Source organism: Oryctolagus cuniculus, chromosome 2, assembly GCF_964237555.1.
Source record: "Oryctolagus cuniculus chromosome 2, mOryCun1.1, whole genome shotgun sequence".
In the NCBI taxonomy this organism is placed as follows: Eukaryota; Metazoa; Chordata; class Mammalia; order Lagomorpha; family Leporidae; genus Oryctolagus; species Oryctolagus cuniculus.
The window spans coordinates 177,270,464-177,292,537 of record NC_091433.1 but is presented as its reverse complement, the minus strand read 5'-3'; the positions used below and the strand labels follow the sequence as shown (position 1 = coordinate 177,292,537).

The 22,074-nt window shown below is 47.1% G+C and overlaps 1 protein-coding gene across 21 annotated transcripts in view; it reads right to left on the bottom strand.

Annotated features, from left to right (window-relative positions):
- DTNB (dystrobrevin beta) overlaps nucleotides 1-22,074 on the bottom strand; it is a 252,848-nt gene that overhangs the window by 46,781 nt on the left and 183,993 nt on the right. For 15 of the 21 annotated variants that reach the window (XR_007918316.2, XR_007918317.2, XM_051843156.2 and 12 more), the window contains 2 exons: nucleotides 18,250-18,339; nucleotides 15,433-15,520 (listed from right to left, as the gene is read on the bottom strand). Coding sequence is in view for 19 of the 21 variants with exons in the window: in XM_051843156.2 (XP_051699116.1) it covers nucleotides 15,433-15,520; nucleotides 18,250-18,339 (178 nt within the window). In the remaining 2 variants the exon portion in view is untranslated. The remainder of the gene's footprint in view (nucleotides 1-15,432; nucleotides 15,521-18,249; nucleotides 18,340-22,074) is intronic. The other 6 variants (XM_051843154.2, XM_051843155.2, XM_051843166.2 and 3 more) reach the window with 1 other exon arrangement.

The following is a 22,074-nucleotide window of genomic DNA, read 5'->3' as shown; positions in this document are numbered from 1 at the left end:
CTCACTGTGGATTCTATTTATATTTCCCTAACGACTGACACAGTGAGTGAACGTTCACGTGCTCACGGCTGTCTGTGCATCTCCTCGGGAGAAATCATGTGGCTGTGCTTTGCATATCCACTTGCTCTGATCCGGGAATCGGTTAACACGGCATGCAGGAAGGAATGACTGGCTGGGTGACGTTTCCTTCCGCTACCCAAAAGAGAGCTCTCAGCGAGGGCTCGGCGAGGACCACACTTCATCCTGCACATTTTCAGTTCTGCCTGAAACATGATCTACCATGAAGCAGAAGGCACGGTTCCTGTGTAGAGCTGGAAGATTCAACAAGCAGTTCTTCCCGTGGGGCATTTTCTGAATACACAGGGCCGAAACAGCATAGGAAATCTAGGTGGAAGCTTTTTACCAAGCTACCAAATATTTGAGAGGCAGGCAGAGAAAGCTCCCATCCACTGGTTAACTCCTCAGTGCCCACAGTGGCCGGGGCTGGGCCAGGCTAAAGCTGGAACTCAGGCCAGGTCTCCCATGTGGTGGCAGGAACACAAGCATTTGAGCTGCCACTGCTGCCTCCCAGGGTGTGCAACAGCAGGAATCTGGAACTTGGAGTGGAGCTGAGATTCAAGCCCAGCAGGCACTTCGAGATGGGATGTGTGCACCTCCAGGCCAACCACTGCCCTCTTTTTTAGTGGAAAAGCAGGATATTTTCTCCTCCTCAAGTGAAGCGTGCGCCAGCAGCCAGCTGCGTAAATCTTCTAGATGGCCTTCAGAGTCCTGTGGGAGCCTGAGTTGAGCCTCAGAGGAAAGCTTGCTTGCAGTGAAAGCTAGCGATGAACAACAGGCTTGCGATCCTGGGAAACTGGAGCTGAGTTACTGGGGGCCAGAGAGCGGCATGATGGAAAAACGAGGTCTGAGGAATCTGCTTCATACGCTAGCAAATCAAAGCCCCACAGAGCCTTTCCACTTTGGGGCGCCTGCAAACGGGCATTTTCCATGGAGGAGGTTAACACAGGAATCAGGGAGATTAGCAAGGGATGCCTAAGCGGATTAGAGTCCTGACAGTGTCCCTAGGCTCCCAGAAGCACCCTCGCTCAGGTATGAAGTGGGGCTGGAGGATTCCAGTTTCGAGGCAGCCGTTCTGCCTGCAGCGACTGGCACCTGGGCTGTGCTCCTGCACCTGCACGTCACAACAGGGAGTGTCTCATGATAGCGCATTTCACTCAAGCCAATTTTAAACACAGTCAAGTGTACATTAAAAACAGAGAAACGTAGGATTTTATGTCCTCTCTTCAACACCACAGTGTTCCTTTAAGAAAAAAAAAAAAAAGCAGACCAGGTCTCCCTTCCTAAAACACCTGCAGACAACTGAAGGGGAAGAGACGGGGAATTATTAGTTCACAGACACAAGGATATTTTGGCCAGAAGAGACCTGAATATGGCTTTTTTCAACAATTAAATAGTTCGTGCATTCATTCATTCAACAAATATTCCCTGAGCTCCTACTCTGTGCCAGGTACTACTGTAGCAATGGGAAATGTGCTGGTGACCGACCGAGTCCCCGCCATCGTGGAGATCACGTGACACCAGGAGAGAACCAGAAACCAAGAAAGTAGAGATCAGTGTGACTTAGAAACACAGGGCCATGAAACCATGTGAAGGGAGACAGATTCTTCAAATGCGGTACTTCTGAAAGGGCTCTCGAGGACTCAGTGGAGTGAGGAGGCAAATCAAAGAAAGCTAAGAAGGGAAGTGCACCTGGGGCCGGAAAAAGGGCAGTGCAAAGGCCCGCAGCTGTGGCTGCCCCAGGGGGTTCAGGCCGGCACCAACAGGGCTGTGCCAAGCAAGAGGCGATGACCAGGACAGGAAGTGTGGTGCCTTTTAGCCACCGAGAGGGGTTTCCATTTTATGGGAACACGGTATGAAGCCACCACAGGGCTTTCAACAGGGGAATGTGGAATCTCATTGTTCTACATTTACAGGATCATAAATGGGGAAGAGTTCCAAATAATATATGTAAATACCCCACCCTTAAGGATGTGGAGGCTAAAATCCCATTCTTTAAGTGTGACCTGCACACTTCATGCACCAAATATTTCCTGAGCTCCAAAGAGGAAAGTGTGGATAGAGGGAGACACCCAAAAACCTTTGCCTCAACCGAGGTCAACGTCAGTACTGATCAGCTGAGGAGCTGGCACTGTGGCGTAGCAGGTAAATCTATGGCTTGTGATGCCAGCATCCCATACGGGTGCCAGTTCAAGACCCGGCTGCTCCACTTCCAATCTAGTTCCATGCTAATGCTCCTAGGAAAGCAGCAGAAGTTGGCCCAAGTGCTTGCGCTCCTGCCACCCATCCTGGTTCCAGCCTGGCTCACCCTGGCTGTTGTGGCCATCTGGGGAGTGAACCAGCAAATAAGATCTAAGCTTTCAAAATAAGTATTAAAAAAAAAAAAAAAAAAAAAAAACCAGTGACCTGCATGTGCCCTTGATGCAGTGTGAGGACAGTGGCCTTTCACCTCTGCCTGCTCCAACGCCCTAAGTGCAGACAACCACGACGCAGGGCAGTCTACAGCTCCCTGACTGCTGCTCCTCAGAACTGCTAAGACTGTGACAACAAGGAAAGCCAGATACTCTCAGCCAAGAGGGGCCCAAGGCAGCATAGAACTAAATGTGACGTGGTATCCTGGACAGAAACTCGGAACACTGAAATGGACATGAGGGAGAAGCCAAGGAGAGGTGAAGAAAATGCAGACTTGAGTTAAAATAATGCACCATTTTTTTTTTTACAGGCAGAGTTAGACAGTGAGAGAGAGAGACAGAAAGGTCTTCCTTCCGCTGGTTCACCTCCCAAATGGCCGCTACAGCCGGCGCTGCGCCGATCTGAAGCCAGGAGCCAAGTGCTTCCTCCTGGTCTCCCAATTAATGTATCAGTATTGACTCATCAATTTCAACAGGCAAACTATATGAATATGTTAGTAACAGGGGAAACTGGATATGGAACATAGGCGACTCTATACTACCTCCAACATTTTCCTGTAGATTTATGTCTTCTAAAATACAGTTTATTAAAAGCGAACAACACCGCTGTGACTACGAAGCAGGGAATGTACTGTAGTGGGATGGGAATGGAAGGAGATTAGTTAGGAATCCTAGTTTTGCTACTTATCTGCAAAATGAAAATATTTACTGAGGGCGATGTGAAGATTTAATGATATAATAGAAGGAGCAGTGCAATGCTCTACAAATGTTGATTATTATAACTCAGAATGAAACTTTACTTAATAAACTTACTGTATTCCTCTGATGTACAAATACAGCAAGTAGCAGAGCCAGAACTAAAAGCAACTGAAGACAACCAAACGCTGTGGAGCTAACTCCTATGGGCACATGTGGGGAGCAACTCGGACTAGCCTAAGTTACTGGAATTAAGACTTATTCTATGCATCTGCTCTCCCACAATATGGCGCTGAGAAGGGAGAAACAGCTTCTACACAGCTGCCTCCAGTTCAACCAATAAACTGTAGGACCTACTCCTGGTTGGAGGAGAGCAGCATACTCGGCGTGTGGGTAGCAGAGTTGGGATTGGCGGAAGAGGACTATAAAGGAGGAGAGAGACAACATGCACCAGGAACATCTAAGGGGAACATCTGAGGGAACACCTGTGCAGCCCCCGAGAGAGCCGGCCGGCGGTGTGCCGCTCCCCTGCGGAAGTGGGGAATGTGGCAGGGGGAACCGCCCTTCCACGGAGGTGGAAGGGTCGGTAGCCAACCCGGGAAGAACCAGCAGCAAACCCGGGGAGGGCCGAGCAGACAAAAGAACAGTGCAGGGTCCTGTGTCGTTCCTCCACGAAGAGGGGGAGCGACAGGCACATGATCCTGGAGTTAGTGCCGTCAAGGCACCATGCTTATTCCCCTTGTACAAGCTCGCACATACGGGCTCCTACCAGGCTGTCTGAGCCATTCAGGGACTGTAACATCTGGAGCAGATGAGGTCCAGGAAAGAACTACAGGTGAAGGCCTCTTAGCTGATCTCTACTCAGTAAACACAGCAGGGGTGCTGAGCAATCTCTGTTCCCACTGGAGACCATCGTGACTGCTGGCCTGGGTTCATGGTTAGCAGCCTACAATCTGGTAGGCCCCACAGACTTCTGTTCCCATCAGTGCAGTCGCATGCTTAACAAGATTAAGCCTAGTTGCATTTGCTATTATGTAATTTAATTAAATCTCACCCAAGTCGATGAAATATGAGGATGAAAATAAGAGTTGCTATTTCTACAAAAGTCAAATTGAATGAGCTGGAAACAACAGAGATGAGCTTTCAGAATAAACTGCCCCCGGACTGGTTGAGGCTGGAACAGTTGTGAAGAGGGATTTAGTCCTCTTGCACTGCGGGAGTCTTGAAGTTCCTATTCCACCATAAAGTGCTGGAATGGAGGCTGGACTTAGATCAGCCGAGAGCTTTATGCTGGGGGGCGAGTGGAGCTCCAGAGGAGGCCTACGCTCAGAGAAAGGGCTTAGTCCTCCATCAACACGTACACCGGGATGCAAATGTTCAGCAATGCATGTATCATCTCTAAGGTTCCCTAGTTTAATTTACTTAAAAATGTATCATGAACATCTAAATATAGGCAAAGCAAGAGAAAATAATGTATTTTCAAATACTCACAGCTAGAGTCTACAGTTACTGAGATTCTGCCACACTTGCTTCAACTACTCTATAGTTTCTCTTTGCTGATGTATTTTTATGCAGATCCTTGAAAACTGCAACATCCAATCACACCTACATACTTTAGTAGACATCTTGAATTTTTTTTAACATTTATTTACTTGAAAGGTAGAGTGACAGAGGAGAGAAAGAGTTCTTTCATCTACTGGTTTGCTCCCCAAATGGCTGCTGGCTGGGGCTGGGCCAGGCCGAAGGCAGCAGCCTGGAACTCCATCTGGGCCTCACATGTGGGTGGCAGGGGCTCACAACTCGGGCCATTTTCTGCAGCTTTCAGTCCAAGGTGAGCAAATAAAGGGCAAAACACATCCCAAAAGAGTGAAAATAAATGTGCTTTACCGGGGCACCCGACCTCGATGGACTAACAGGATAAAGCCACAGCCTGTGCCCTATCCAGACCAGTGGGTCACAGCTAACATGCTGGATGACTGCGCCTTATCCCCAGCTCAGAAACACTGCTCTCAGTCGACGGTGAGCAGCCCTGACCATACATTACAACCTGCTGGAGAGATTTTAGAAATCCCTGTGCCCAGGGTGCATCACCCAAGACCGATCCAATCAACCTCTAGAAGTGGGCTCAGACGTCAATATCAATAGTCCGTAAAACTCTCCGGTGATTTCCCTGTGCAGCCACATCTGGAAGCACTGCTCTAAGCAATGAGAATTCTCTGTCAAAACAGACAAAACTGGGGCATTGTGAAACACCCTGACACGTCTAAGCAAAACTTAACACCAAATACCAAAGCTACCAGTTATGAGTAAGTCAAAAACTAATCGTGTACATCTAACTATAAATATGGAAAGTGATCTCAAAAGGCGGTTCAGTCACGTGACCCTGTATATGCATCTCAGGCCCGGCCGGGGACCTTGGGCAATGTAATTTAACCTTCCTGTATCTCAGTTGATTTATCTGCAAATTCACACTGGGAATCACACTTGTGCTCTGGAGCTGCTGAGAGGACCAGAGAAGCTTTCTCTAAACCACCCAGCCCAGGGGCACCACAGAGGCTTTCACACTGGCAGCTATTAGTTCTAACTCTATTGGGTTAGAGCAGTTAGGCAGGGTAACTCCTGGAGGAAAAAGACTTCTCAAATGCCAAAGACATATAAGCTGGATGAATTCAGGACACAGGTGAGAGATAACTTGCAAGTTAAATAATAATCGTGTACCCAACAACGAATGCAACTGTTATGTTGAGTGGATGGCCACGTAAAGGCCAGAGCAACCAGAGACTTAGAAAAAGTCAGGGACCAGAGGACCACGTTATAAGAGGTAAAAGCAGGCTCCATTTACTACTGCATGAGAACAAGGAACCGTGATCCCATCAGCCCTAGGACGACAGGTGCCCGTAATTTCTTCTGTTCCATTAGCATTCCTGCTGGTGTAGGCAGTCTCACCAGGCTCTGTCATCCTTAACGAAACATCTCAAAAGCACAGGATGACAGAAGACCTCTGTGGTGAAACTGGGCAAATGTTATAAAAGCGAGGAGAGGGGCCGGCGCCGTGGCACAGTGGGGTAATCCTCCACCTTCAGCGACGGCATCCCAAATGGCTGCTCCTCTTCTGATACAGCTCTCTGCTATCGCCTGGGAAAACAGTAGAAGATGGCCTAAGTGCTTGGGCCCCTGCACCTGCATGGGAGGCCTGGACAAAGCTCCTGGCTCCTGGCTTTGGATCGTCCCAGTTCCAGCTGCTGAGGCCATTTGGGGAGTGAAGCAGCAGATGGAAGAACTTTCTCTGTCTCTCCTTCTCACCGTCTGTAACTTTACTTCTCAAATAAATGAAACCTTAAAAAAAAAGTAAGCGGCAAGGAGAGCTGACAGAGTCAGCAAACTCCTAACAAGAGACAGGGACTTCCATCTGTATGATTGTCAAGACAAGCCCCAGGCAGAGTTGCCTGATGCCAACGTGACTTCCTTACATCCCTGGGACAGTCTGCCCACCACCCATGATCACTCGGGCCAACCAGAAGACTGTGGATTCTTCACCTCTCCCAGAAATCCAATGCTGCTGGACTTTGAGGGCAGGGGTGCCCAAGCCAGCTGTCAATCAGATGCATCTATCTTCCTTCCTGCCTTCTCTCTCTCTCCCTCCCTCTCTTTCAATAAAGGTCGCTGGGCCCTCAACCCAGATTCCAGCTCATCTGGTCTGGGGCAAAGCCAGGGATCTGTCTATTTTTCAAGCCTGTTGCACATGACTCTGCTGCGTAGCCAGGTTTGATGACGATGATTTAGGGGCGGGGGTGGGGGCGGCGCAGCTGAGGGCTGGCACGCAGCTCCCTGAGAGCGAGTCCCTCGGGAAGGCAAGCGTGAGAGAGAGCAGGGCCCTGGGTGACAGCTTCCCTTCCCTTCAGCTTCCTTCCGAGTTGTCCATAAACAGTTTTTTTTTTTTTTAATAAAGGAAAACAAACTCCTTAGTGGTAAACAAGGCATTCTGTTGCGTCCATGCTTAAGAATTTGCTGTTACTGCTCTGATCCACTACACACTGTAGCGTCTTTGTTTTTGTCAAAGGGAAGTGAGCTCGCTAGCGTGAACGAGCAACCTAGCATTCCTTTTTTTTTTTTTTTTTTTTTTGACAGGCAGAGTGGACAGTGAGAGAGAGAGACAGAGAGAAAGGTCTTCCTTTTGCCGTCGGTCCACCCTCCAATGGCCGCCGTGGCCGGCGCACCGCGCTGATCCGATGGCAGGAGCCAGGTGCTTCTCCTGGTCTCCCATGGGGTGCAGGACCCAAGCACTTGGGCCATCCTCCACTGCACTCCCTGGCCACAGCAGAGAGCTGGCCTGGAAGAGGGGCAACCGGGACAGAATCCAGCGCCCCGACCAGGACTAGAACCTGGTGTGCTGGCGCCGCAAGGCGGAGGATTAGCCTAGTGAGCCGCGGCGCCGGCCGCTAGCATTCCTTTCTTCAAGGCTGTCCCTCAGAGGTTGCCTGGACCAGGACCGCCACCCAGGGCAGAGCCGCGGCTCAGGCTGCAGCGCTGCAGGCCGGGGCTCCCTGGGTGGCAGCAGGTCTTTGAAAAAAAAAAAAAAAAATCAATGCACAGCCTACCTGGCAGGTGATAAATACATTCTTCTGAGCACTACACCGGCCTTATGCAAAGCACCCGTATCAGCGCTCTGTTGAACAGAAATCTAACCAAGAACCCTTGCTAAGGGGCCGCTGTTTACAAGATAACTGCACTCTGCAAAAGGAGCTGGGGATGAAAGGGATCGTATCAGTGGTCACCCTCAAAACCACCCGACCACGGCCACCTTCACAGGGATCAGACAAGGGGCATCAGCCTCCGGAGCAAACACACTTATCTCGTGCTGGGGGGAAGCACAGCCACCCCCTCCTGAGGACGATGGCTGCTGAGCGCTCACTGCGGTCAGTGAGACTACGCGAGGGCATGAGGTGTACGTTAACCACTCGACCGCAGTGTGGCCCACCCCAGTACAGTCATTTACTGAGCGTCATGTCTGACACAACCTGAACAGCTGGGACTGACGGCACGCAAGGTTCAACGGATTAAAAAGCACTTTTTCAGGGCTGGTGCTGAGGCGCAGTGGGTTAAGCAGCCACCAGCGATGCTGGCAGCCCATATCAGAGCGCTGGTCCGAGTAAGCCGCTCCACTTCCAACCCAGCTCCCTGCTAAAGCACCCGAGAAAACAACAGAAGGTGGCCCAGGAGTTTAAATATATATAAATATATATGGGGGCTGGCACTGTGGTGTAGCAAAAAAAAAGTCTGCATTTCTCCTTCTGCTCGTGGCAGTTAGTTTTTTTGTTTGTTTGTTTTTTGACAGGCAGAATGGACAGTGAGAGAGACAGAGAGAAAGGTCTTCCTTTGCCGTTGGTTCACCCTCCAATGGCCGCTGCAGCCAGTGCGCTGCGGCTGGCGCACCACGCTGATCCGATGGCAGGAGCCAGGGGCCAGGTGCTTTTCCTGGTCTCCCATGGGGTGCAGGGCCCAAGCACCTGGGCCATCCTCCACTGTACTCCCTGGCCACAGCAGAGAGCTGGCCTGGAAGAGGGACATCGGAGACAGAATCCGGTGCCCTGACCGGGACTAGAACCCAGTGTGTCGGCGCCGCAGATGGGGGATTAGCCTATTGAGCCGCAGCGCTGGCCGTTAGTTCTTTTCAGTACATCATTCAACTGTCTTTTCTTCATAAGGAAAATTCTTAAATTTTATCACAGGGGCTGGTGTTGTGGTGCAGTGGGTTAAGCCACTGCCTACAGTGTAGGCATCCAATTTAAGCACTGGTTTAAGTCCTGGTTGCTCCACTTCTGACCCAAATTCCTGCTGATGCACCTGGAAAAGCAGGAAAAAGATGGCCCAAGTTCTTGGGCCCCGCCACCCACCTGGAAGACCCGATGAAGCTCCTGGCTTTGTTCTGGCCCAGTCCCATCGCAGTCGCCATTTGGTAAGTGAACCAGCAGATGGAAGATCTCTCTTTCTGTCTCTCCCTCTCTATAAATCTGCCTTTTAATAAATAAATCTTTAAAAAAACTTACATCACAAACAGCAGCACTGGATATAATTGGAAGCTTTACTCTCTAGTTTTTCTTTATTAAGAAATTGTTCTATTGTTGCTGTGGAGAAATCTAATCATCAGTCATCTGGAGGTAATATTTTGTCTTTTCTGGGTGCCTTTTAGGGGTCTTACCAGGTATAGAATTGCTTTTATTTACCCCTTTTTGGGAGTCAATGTGATGTTCCAATCTGAAAACTTACGTCTTGAGTAAATTCTGGAAATATCTTAACCACTAATTCTTCAAATACTTTCTCACACTGATTCTGTTTTCTTTTTTGAAATTCTAATTAGACAACTATTATTTTCTCTATACTCCATATCTGAAAACCTTGTTTCAACTTTTTCCATTCTTCTGCATTGGATTTTGGGAAATTTTCTTACACGTATTTTCTGGTTCACTAATTTTCTACCCAGCTGTGTCCAATCTGACTCACTGAGGCTTCTATTTCAATAACTTTTTTTTTTTTTTTTTTAATCTAAGTTCTATTTGGTTTGTTTTCGACTCCGGTCTTTTGAGATACCATTTTCTACCATCAACTTCTAAATTTTTTCTTTTAGGTCTTTAGGAATGCTAAACATTGTTACTTTACAGCTAATAATACCAATATCTAAAGAGATTGGGGATCTAATCCCCAATCATGTTTAGTTGAGTTCATGTTTAATTGAACAGTTAAAAATCACCTTTGTGGTTCTTAAACTATGAAGTAATGTAAACACACCCAAGGACAGACTTAAGATGTTTCTGAGGGGGGAAGACAGAGATCAGAGAGAGAAAGAGAGAGAGAGAGATAACAAGAGATAGAGATAGAGATATATAGAGAGAAAGTGCTCCCATCTGCTGGTTCACTCTCCAAAATGGCCAGAACTCCAGGCTGAAGCTGGCAACCAGGACCTTAATCCAGATCTTCCGCATGGGTGTGGCAGGAACCTCATTACCTGAGCCATCACCACGCCTCCCAAGGTCTGCATCAGTGGGAAAGCTGGAGCCAGGAGCCAGATGTGGGTACTGAACTCCAAAATGAGATGACACCAGGCTTCTTAGCCACCAGGCTAAATTCCCAGAGAAGACTTCCTCCACTCCAACAGAAGGGAGGAGACGCCCGGCATTCTGGTCTTATCTCTGCTGGCATAGAGTTGGTTTATGCTATCCCTTCACCAAACCTAACAGGAGAGTATTTCAAAAAGCCCATGGAAAGTGGAATTATCTCATGAGAGCCTCATTTCCAGCTCCCCACTCTGCACATGGCCAAGGTTTGGTCCACAGAACCTAATGACAGTTAAAATCCAAGCCTGGGGCAGGGGCGGCAGCAGCAGGGGCAGCAACAGCAGCTCTTGGGCTGCTCTGGTTTTTAGATTCTTTCCAGCTTCCAGAAGGTTGGATTCTTTCCCACTTGTTTTCAAATCCCAGCCCAAGTGAAAGCTTTCACGGAGGGCATCCCTTACACCAGAGCAGATCAGGAACTGCTGCACGCGTCTCAGTTCCCTGTGGTTTCCACCACTGCATACAATCACTTGCAGTTATGTGTTATGTGTGGCAGTGGCATTGTTTGCTTTGTGTTTGTCTGCCATGAGTCTGGTAGTTCCATGAGGTTAGGACATCTGCCCCCCCGGTATCCAATATGGCACAGCACAGAAACAAAATAAATATTTCCAAATAAAAATGATGTCATGTGGACTGGTGGAGGGGAAGAGGAATTGAATTAGTAGGTATATAACTCCTCAAGGAAAGTGAAGGATTGCAAAGGGGGAAGGAAAGATTGAAAAGGGGGAAAGAAAAGAGGAAACATTTTATTGCGAACCTTTCTAAGTTGTAGGAAACATACTGAAAATCTTTGAAGAGCCACTTCCTGTTCCAACCAAACTTTCACAGTCACCACTCTTGGTCCCTTCTTCTTTTACTTGAGATAAAGTGTCCAGGTCGTGAGCACTGTCCTCAGTGAGTCCTGACAAACGCACACTCACGCAACCCACACTCTGAGACAAACGCAGAACATGTCCATCCATCCAGAATGTTTCCACATCTCCCTTCAACATCCCGTTCCTAGGAACAACTGTGGATCCAACTCTAGGACCATAAGCAGTCTGCCTACTTAGAATTTCATATAAAAATAGCATGTACTTTTTTGTTTGTGGATTTTATAACATTTCTGACATTCAGCTATGTTGCTGTGTGTTATCAGTGTGCAGTTCTTTTTTGTGTTGAGTAATATTCCATTGTTTGAATACATCACATTTTCATTTTGTTTACCTACCCTTGTGTTGATAAATATCTAGGCTGCTGCCAGCTAACATGATCAGAACTGCTATGAAGATTCTCGTACAGAGCTATTTGTGGATATTTATTTTCCCTTCTCTTGGATAATTATCTAGGAGTAAAACTGCTGGGTCATGGGAAAATTTTTTATCATTAAGAAACTGCCAAATAATTTTCCAAAGTAGTCATACCATTTTTTTGCACGCCTACCAGTGATGGATGAGGTTTCTGGTTACTCCACATCCTCTCCAACACTTGGTGTTGTCAATCATTTTTCATTTTAGCCATTCCAGTGGGTATATAGCAGTATCTCATTATGGTTTTCACCAGCATTTTCTTGATGATTAAGGACATTAAGTACTTTTTCATGTGCTTATTGGTCATTTGCATATACTGTCTGAGAACTGTCTATTCCAGTCTTTTGCCCATTTAAAAACTGGGGTGGGATTATCTTTTTCATATTTAGGTGCAAGGAATCTTTATATATTTAGTCCTTTGTGAGAAATGTGTTGCAAATATTTTTCTTCAGGTTGTGGCTTGTCTATTGCTTTCTTAAAGCCCAACTGCCCCATTTTTACAATGGTTTGTGATTCCTGTAAAATCTCCAAGTTCTATAAATTTTCCAATGCTCTCCCTTAGTAGCTTTATAATTTTGGCTTTTATGCTTTAGTTTATGATACTTTCCAAACTGATTTCTGTGTATGGTGTGAGGTGGGGCTGGCATTCTTTTTCTCTCTCTCCCCCCATATAGACACCCTGCTATCCCAGCAGTCTTTGATAAAAAGATTTTCCTGAGGTGGTGCCATGGTGCGGTAGGTTAATCCTCCGCCTGTGGCACCAGCATCCCATATGGGTGCCAGTTCTAATCCCGGCTGCTCCACTTCCAGTCCAGCTCTCTGCTGTGGCCCGGGAGGGCAGTGGAGGATGGCCCAAATCCTTGGGAGACCGGGAAGAAGCACCTGGCTCCTGGCTTCGGATCAGTGCAGCTCCAGCCATTGCAGCCATTTGGGGAGTGAACCAGTGGAAGGAAGACCTTTCTCTCTGTCTCTCCCTCTCTCTGTAACTCTAACTCTCAAATAAATAAATATATCTTTAAAAAAAGAAAAAAAGATTTTCTTCAGCTTGTACGCCCTTGCTGAAAGCCCCTTAACCTTCCACATCTGTCTCAGGCTTCTCTGTGCTGTTCCCTTGACTGATCAGTCCATCTTTTTGTCAGTGCCTCATTTTCTTGATTATTATGGTCAGCATCAAGCAGGGCTCAGTCTACCCACTTTGTTCTTTTTAAGACTGTTACAGTTACACTAGCTCCTCTGGCTTTACAAATGCATTTTAGAATCTGTTTGTTAATTTCTACAAAAATGCCTGTTGGGATTTTAGTAATTAATCTATTCAGTTTGGGGAAATAGCTCATCTTAACAACACTGACTTTTTCAATCCACAAATTTGGCATAGCTCTCCATTTATTTAGGTTTTCTTTATCTTACCAATGTTTTATCATATTCTGTCTTGAACATCTTTCATTAAATATATCCATAAATATTAAATATATATATAAACACATATATGTGCATACACATTATTTAGTTATTTGAAAGGCAGAGTGACAGAGAGAGAGGGAGAGATCTTCTATCTACCAGTTGACTCCCTAAATGCCTGCAACAGCTGGGGTTAGGCCAGGGAAAACCAGGAGCCAGGAACTCCATCTGGGGCTCCCACATGGGTGGCAGGAACCCAAGTACTTGGGCCACCATCTACTGTCCCCCAGGCATTGGAAGGGGGCTGGATTAGAAGTGTGAGAGCTGGGACCAGACACTCTGACACAGGACATTCAGGTCCCAAGTGGCAGCCCAACCTACTATACCACAATGCCTGCCTCACTATTTGATCTTTTAATGCTATGGTAAACAGAGATTTTCTTTTTTTTTTTTTTTTTTTTTTTTTTACAGGCAGAGTGGACAGTGAGAGAGAGAGACAGAGAGAAAGGTCTTCCTTTTGCCGTTGGTTCACCCTCCAATGGCCGCCGCGGCTGGCGCGCTGCGGCCGGCGCACCGCGCTGATCCGATGGCAGGAGCCAGGAGCCAGGTGCTTTTCCTGGTCTCCCATGGGGTGCAGGGCCCAAGCACCTGGGCCATCCTCCACTGCACTCCCTGGCCACAGCAGAGGGCTGGCCTGGAAGAGGGGCAACCGGGACAGAATCCGGCGCCCCGACCGGGACTAGAACCCGGTGTGCCGGCGCCGCTAGGCGGAGGATTAGCCTAGTGAGCCGCGGCGCCGGCCTTTTATTTCATTTTCTAATCCTTTGTTGCTAGTAGTTAGATATGCCATTAGTTTTTATATTTACGTACTTGATATCTTTCAATACCACTATACATTTACTTACTTGTTCTAGTATTATTTTTGCAGATTCCTTATGACTTTTTTTTTTTTTTTTTTTTGACAGGTAGAGTTATAGACAGTGAGAAAGAGAGACAGAGAGAAAGGTCTTCCTTTCGTTGGTTCACTCCCCAAATGGTTGCCACGGCCGGCGCTGCGCTGATCCGAAGCCAGGAGCCAGGTGCTACTTCCTGGTCTCCCATGTGGGTGCAGGGGCCCAAGGACTTGGGCCATCCTCCACTGCCCTCCCGGGCCACAGCAGAGAGCTAGACTGGAAGAGGAGCAACCGGGACTAGAACCTGGTGCCCATATGGGATGCTGGTGCTGCAGTCGGAGGATTAACCAAGTGAGCCATGGAGCCAGCCCTTCCTTATGACTTTCTATATCCATCATCTCATTTTCCAATAAAGACTTTATATCTTCCTTTCCAATATCTATCATCTTCTGTCGTCATGTTGCACTGGCTAAGTCCTCTGGTACAATTCTGAACAGAGGTGGTAAAAGTGGCCTTCTTTGTTTTATTCCCAATATCACAGGGAAACACTCCCAAATCTAACCTTGAAGTGTGACATTAGCTGTAGTTTTGCTCTTTCACAGCGTGAAGACACTTCCCTCTCTTCCTGGTCTATGGGAAAGTTATTCCCTACGTGGTGTTCTATTTTGTCAATTGCTTTTTCTGAATCTTTTAAAATGATCGTTTTTTCCTTTAAACTGTTAATATGATGAATTACATTGGTCTACTTTTATGTGTTCAACGGATTTGCATTCTTGGGATAAATCTCACACGATTAGGGAGTATTATCCTTTTACATACTGTTGGAATCAATTTGCTACATATATTGTTATAAATGTTTGCATCTATGTTTACAAAAGAATTTAGCCAGCGATTTTTTTCTGTAGTAGCCTTGTATTGTCTTGATATCAGGTTATAATGTCCTGATCAAATGACTTGGAAAGTATTCATTGTTTTATTTTCTGAAAGAGTGAAAACTGGGCTGATATTATTACTTCCTTAAGCATGATAATATCTAACAGTTAAGCCGTCTGGCTTGAAGTTTTCTTTGTGGGAAATTCATTATTAATGCAATTTCTTTAAGAGACATAGAACTATTTGATTTTCTAATTTTTCTTGTGTCAGCTTTGTTAATTTGTGTCTTTCAAGAAATTTGTCTGTTTTATGTAAGTTGTCAAACTTATTGGCAAAATGTTCCTAATCACTCATATCATTCCTTATCACTGGCAGGATACACAGTGACGTCCCTCCTTTCGTTCCAGATATTGGTAATTTGTATTTTTTTCTACTTTTCTTGTTCAGTATGTTAGTGGCTTATTAATTCTGTTGATCTTTTTTACAGAACTAAATTCTGGCTCTTTTTTTTTAATCTTACTGATTCATTTTTTTTTTTAAAGAAAGTGAACACTGAAGATAAAATTAAAGGCTCTTTCAATTTCTGTCCTCGCCTCCTCCTCCTGACCTTCAGGTACCTTCTCCCCGAGTTTCGCATCACTATTCCCCGCACTGTGTATCAGAGTAACGCTGATGTCTGCCGCTCATGGCCCCTTTGTCCACTCACCGTGTTTCCTGCCTCTGCAGCCAGCCGGGCAGCGTAGCGCGCTATCAGCCGGTGCTCCTCGTCCAGTCGGCTAGGACTGTCCAGGACGCTGCCAAAGACACAAAAATTCAACAGGGGTGTCTCTCACTTTTTGCTCCCACTCTTGTTCTATTCTTGGGGGGGAACAGATGCAAGAAAATCTTGTTTAAAATAAAAAAAAAATGAGAAAGAAATGCTAACAAAAGAAACGGAGGCCTGATAATGATCTTCTAAGATAACAGGGGGCTGAGAGAACCAGTGAGGCCAGGCACCCTCCTCAACACCCCCGCGGCTCCCACCAAAGGGGACACCGCACTGCTAAGGCAAGACGGGACACCAGGATTTCCAACCAAGTACTTGGAAAAACTCAGGACTTTTTAGACCCAGATGTTAAACTCAGGAAGAGCAAGGGAAAACGAAAGCATGAAGACAGAGCGTTGAGAGAATGTGAGCCGAAGGCGGGGAGCCCTGGCCAGGTCAGACCTGACACAGAGCTGGCGGGTTCCATGGGGAAGCTGCCCTTACTGCACCTTCCCCACCTGCAGCTGTAACTGCACTCCACGCCGAGTTGGCTTGGTCCATCATCCTTATTTAAAGACTCACCCAGAAGGGATGTTAGGTCCTGGGTGAAGGTCCAGGCTAGCTCTGTGTATACGCGGTGCCAATCGGGAGATCTGGATCGTTTAGGAAGCAGCTGACTTGCTTACTTCAGTATTTTGTCAGCTGCTATCTACACACAGCAGGGTAGTTCCAGATTAGGAGGAATTGTGGCTGTATGATTCTCTTTAAAATTGGTAGAAGGAGCAGGCATCTGGCCTAGCAGGTTGTCTCCTGTGTCCCCTATCGGAGTGCCTGGTTTCGGTATCTAGTTCTAGCTCCTGAGTCCAATTTCCTGCTAATGCAGACCCTGGGGGCAGTGGTGGAGCTTGAGTGATTAGGTGCCTGCCACCCATGTGGGAGACCCTGACTGAGCTCCTGGTTCCTGGCTTCAGCCCAGCCCAGCCCAGCCTAGTCCCAGCCACTGTGGGCATTTGGGGAGGGAACCAGCAGACAGAATCTCTCTGTATATCTGTCTTTCTCCTCCTGTCTGCTTCTCAAATATTAGAAAATTTTTAAAAAGTTTTTTTTTTTCTCCAACACAGGTCATGTGCTTAGGAAGCCTGCTCTTATCTGTCCTACACACACACGTGGATGACACGGCTACGCCGATTGGCTCTGCTTTCTAGCCAGGAATTAGAAACTTGTGTTGGTGAGAGGTTTTAAGGTCAAGGAAAATTACTTGAGGACAGTTAGAAAGATTCTTGATTCTCTGTTTGAGTTGACTTTCATTTTCAGAATTAGCCAGGAAATTTCTGACTTCTTCGAGGAAGTAGGAGGCTCCGTTCCGAGACTATAAAGCAGAGGAGACGTGGTACTCACCCACTCACCGCGCGCTCTCAGGGCCTGTGGCCACCAATGCTTGCTCAAGAGCCTAGGTCCTAAGCCAGGAGATCTGGGGACGTTGGCTAAGCCTACCAGAGCCCCGGTGCTGGCTGAGACCTGGGGACACTGGCTAAACCCATTGGGGACACTGGCTAAACCAGAGGCCCTGCGCTGGCTGAAACACTAGGCAACAGTGCTAGCCAAGCACTCCACTGTTCCTTGCACTAAGGAGGCTCCTTGTCCCCTGGACAGCCGCTCTCACAGACAATAAGCCCCCTGCCCTGCCGGAGGTCTCTCCTCAAGACCAGGAGGCTGGGACAGAGCACAGAACTCATCTGCGGGACGAGGAGACTCTGTACCAGGGGACTACGGCTTCTCCCAGGCTCCAGAGACAAGTGAGTGTCCGAGGATACTGATGCTTTTAGTGATACTGGAAAAACTATGAGAAGTGGGATGAAGTATAACGTTAAAAGCAGTTCTTTTCAGAGGTCTATCTTCCTATTCATTATAATTCACGCCTCTGCTACCACGGGGAACAGCAGTGAGGTCAGTGACCTTCCCAGGGAGCCACGGCAGGCAACGGGCAAAACTCAGGTCAGACCCTGAGGCTGCAGTCCCTGCTGTAGGGATGGTTTCTGCACGAAGGCTCCTCTCAGAGCAAGGGCCTCAGATGGGGCTTTGCAGGCTGCGCACGGCAGGACTCCACCACGTCGCTATTACGAAGAAGGGAGGGGCGATCTTAGCTCACTTCAAGCTGACTTGTCAACCTCCTTGAGAATGGGGCGGGGAGCCGGCCTGACGCCACGGGCAGAGCGTGTGCACGTCACTATTTATGAGCTGTTTTTTTTAAAAAAGGATGAACTTCGCTGTAGTTTGCATTTTTCAAGCATTTTTTTCCACCCCAGCCCACTGAAGCATCAGTCATGTTTGTATTAGTAGTGATTCATGACCCGTTTTCAGCGGGATGGGTAGGTGGCACCATTATAATATAAAGACTCTGGATTAGAGAAAGCAAGGTATCTGGGGGTTGGTCAGCCCTGAACTCTGAACGGGAATCGAAAGACTTCACCATTTAAGTCCAAGTGAATGTGCCTTCTGGGGCATTACAGATCTGAGGCTCAGACACTCAGCGTAATCTGAGGAAGCCAACCTCACGTTCAAGGAGAATCTCCTGACTGTTTAGATAAACACCGGGCGTGGCAAGTCTTCTCCTGCAGAAGCTAATGCTGCAGCACAACTTGGACTGCAAACACAGCTGGTCGCTGCTCGAGGAAACCCCCACACGCAGGGCTGTTTCAGCCCGGAATGCGGCCACGCAGCTCCCCCCCTTCTGGTCACCCCTGGCTGCCCGTCTGCTGCTGCAGCTCGACCACTGACCGTGCACAGTGCTGCAGACGGGCCACATAGGAGGCTATCAGCGCATGCTCATCGGCCAAGGCACCGGCTACACCCTGGCTGCACTGTGACCTGGGAACAACGGAGCCAAAGACAGCAAGCGGGACACGGACACACACACAGGGAGAAATGAACATGGTTAAAGATGGGCAAACAAAAAAGAAAACATAATTCATGATAAAGAAAACAATTAAAAAAAAAACCCACAATGCACAAGGGGATGTGTAGACCATGGGGAATCTGTCCTCAGGAGACAGTGCTGGCTGACCGGCACTGCAGCCCTCCCCGGGGAGTCACCAGGGAAGCTGGCTCGCCTGCTCTGAGGACGCATGTTCTAGGGGACACCCTCCAGCACAGTGGACCCATCTGATATTACTAACTGACCCCGATGCCATGCTTTTACAGCTCTTGTCGACAGTTCAGCGTTTTTAGTGGTACCACATGTTCCCAGTTAAATATTTTGATTTCTATACAGATTCTGCCCTTAGCATCTGTCTGTTTTCTTCTATAAAACCAGTACTTGAGCCAAACTCATTAAAGTTATATCGAATTGTAAGACAACACCATACAAGGGGTCCTCAGAAGTTCATGAAAAATTAATACTAAGAAAAAAATAGGCATCGATTTCAAATTTTTGTACTGAACTTATCTTTGAATTCCATTTTCCACAAGCTTTCTGAAGTACTTTTGTATATATTCTGAGTAAGGCTCTCCCTCATAGATACATGGAAGATCCGTAACTACCTGGTCTTTTTGTTTTAACTTTCCACTATAGAAATGCTAAAACTTGCACAAAATAGAGTGTTCTAAGACTACCCTCATGTGTCTATCACCAAGAGTGAACAAATATCAACACTTTGTCTATCTTGTTAAATCTATTCTTCCTTCCCCAAATATTTCATGCAGGTGGTTAAAGCAAAGCCCAGGCAATTGCTTCCCCTGGGAACACCTGATCCTGGAGGTCTGTCAGATAATGAACACACTTCACAAGCCCTCAACACCTTTATCATGGAGGAAAAAAACCTGATAAAAATGTTTCATATCCTAGTGTATTTGAAAATCTCCTCAAATTTTAAAAATGTGCTTTTACACTGGCTATCAATCCAAACAAGGTCCCCACTTCGCATCTGACTGCTGTTTCTTTCATGCTTGTATTTGATGGTTAGGTTTCTGTCTCTAATTCCTAACAGTGCCTCCTTTCCTGTGTTTCTTTCAAGTCATCTGTGAAGAGACCAGGTTGTCTTACAGAACACCCAACTTTCTGGAGCTGTTTCCTGTGCAGTGTTTAGCTTGTTCCTCTATCCTCTGTGGTTAGATCTAGACTCCCGATTAAAGCTTTCACTTTTGCTTTGTTTTTGAGAAATGGCAAGGATTTGTTACAGATAATAGAATGTGTTTGTAAATAAAAACGGAGGCACATAATGGGATGGAATAACAATATTGATCCGTGGATTCCGATGTTACCATCATCTCTCCATTGTAAGTTTTCCATCAGCTTTTCTCCTACTGCTTTTAGCATGATTCTTGGCCCAGTTTATTATTTCATTAGTGGTTGCAGTGTTGATTTTTCTGTCTTTATCATCTTGTCTGCATTTATTAATCTCCCATTTGTTTATCTTGAAATACTGACCCAGCCAGTGGGCCCCGTTGGCTTCCTGGCCCAGTAAGATGCTCCTGCTTCGTCCTGTGTGGATCCTACCCTGTTGGTCTCCATTACTGGCAGAGTGAATCAGAGCACTGGGGTGTTCACTGGTCCGGGATTGCCACTGCTTCTGAAACTTCTCAGCAAATGAGTTCTTGCAGCATTTCTAGTTGCCATTCCATTTTCCTCTGCTTTGCCTTGTTTTCACGAAGTCACGGGTTTTCTTATCTTTGTTCCCCAGAATATATTATTTTTCCCTCTAGCTGCTTTTAATACACTTTCTTTATCACTGGTTTCAGCAATTCCATTTTGATGTGCCCTGGTATGGCTTTTTTATGTGTGTGTTTATATTGACTTCAATCTGTTAGGCCTCTGTAGGTTTATGGCTTTTATCAAATTTATAAAAGTTTATGTGGAAATCTGGGAAAAATTATTTCCTTAAATATCTGTTCTCTCTCATTTAGACTGCCTGGCATTGCCCCACAGGTCACTGAGGCTCTGCTCATTTTTTAAAAATCGTTTTACTGTTTCTTCTATTTACTTATTTGAAAGGCAGAGTGGGCCGGCGCCGTGGCTCACTAGGCTAATCCTCTGCCTTGCGGCGCCGGCACACCGGGTTCTAGTCCCGGTCGGGGCGCCGGATTCTGTCCCGGTTGCCCCTCTTCCAGGCCAGCCCTCTGCTGTGGCCAGGGAGTGCAGTGGAGGATGGCCCAGGTGCTTGGGCCCTGCACCCCATGGGAGACCAGGAAAAGCACCTGGCTCCTGGCTCTTGCTATTGGATCAGCGCAGTGCGCCGGCTGCAGCGCGCCGGCCACGGCAGCCATTGGAGAGTGAACCAACGGCAAAAGGAAGTCCTTTCTCTCTGTCTCTCTCTCTCACTGTCCACTCTGCCTGTCAAAAAAAAAAAAAAAAAAAAAAAGGCAGAGTGATGGGGGGAGGTATCTTTCATCTGCTGGTTCACTTTCCCAGATGCTTGCAACAGCTACAGCTGGGCCACGCCAAAGCCAGGAGCCAGGAATTCCATCCAGGCTGCAGCGACCCAAGTACTTGAGTCATCATTTGTTGCTTCCCAAGTGTATTAGCAGGGAGCTAGATCAGAAAACAGAGAAGCCAGGACTCAAACCAGGCATTCCAAAATAGAGTGCGCGCATCCCTAGCAGTGGCTTAGCCCACTGTACCACAGCACCTACCCCTCTTTCATTTTCCAGCTAGGTTTTTCCTCTCTATAATTCTTTTTAGATAGCTTGTATTGATATGTCTTTTAAGTTCAGTGAACCAGGGCCAGCGCTGTGGCTCAGCAGGTTAATGCCCTGGCCTGAAGCGCCGGCATCCCATATGCACTGCACACCAATTTGAGACCCGGTTGCTCCATTTTTGATCCAGCTCTCTGTATGGCCTGGGAAAGCAGTAGAAGATGGCCCAAGTCCTTGGGCCCTGGCACCTGTATGGGAGGCCTAGAAGAAGCTCCTGGCTCCTGGCTTCGGATTGGTGCAGCTCCAGCCGTTGCAGCCAACTGGGGAGTGAACCAGCAGATGGAAGACCTCTCTCTTCCTCTCTGCCTCTCCTTTCTCTGTGTAACTCTGACTTTAAATAAATACATAAATCTTTTAAAAAAAAAAGTTCAGTGAACTTCTCTTCTATGATTTCTGATCTACTATTAAGTCCATACACTGTATTTTTTATTTCCAGCATTATCCCTTTAACTCTGAGACTTTCCTTTTTTATTTAAAATGTTTATTGAAATCAAATATGTAGGTAGAAGGTTCCAGTTACATTTATATTTGGTTCTTTTTTATTATTTTAAAGATTTACTTATTTATTTGAAAGAGTTACAGAGAGGCAGAGGCAGAGAGAGAGACACACACTTCCATTTTCCATCCACTGGTTCACTTCCCAATTGGCCACAACAGCTGGAGCTGCGCCAATCTGAAGCCAGGAGCCAGGAGATTCTTCCAGGTCTCTCATGTGGGTGCAGGGGCCCAAGGACTTGGTCCATCCTCTACTGCTTTCTCAGGCCACAGCAGAGAGCTGGATCAGAAGTGGATTGCCGGGACTCAAACTGGCACCCATATGGAATGTTGGCAGTGGCAGCGGCTTTACCTACTACACCATAGCACTGGCCCCTACTTGCTTCTTCTTATTTCTTCAATTTCACTTCTCAATAT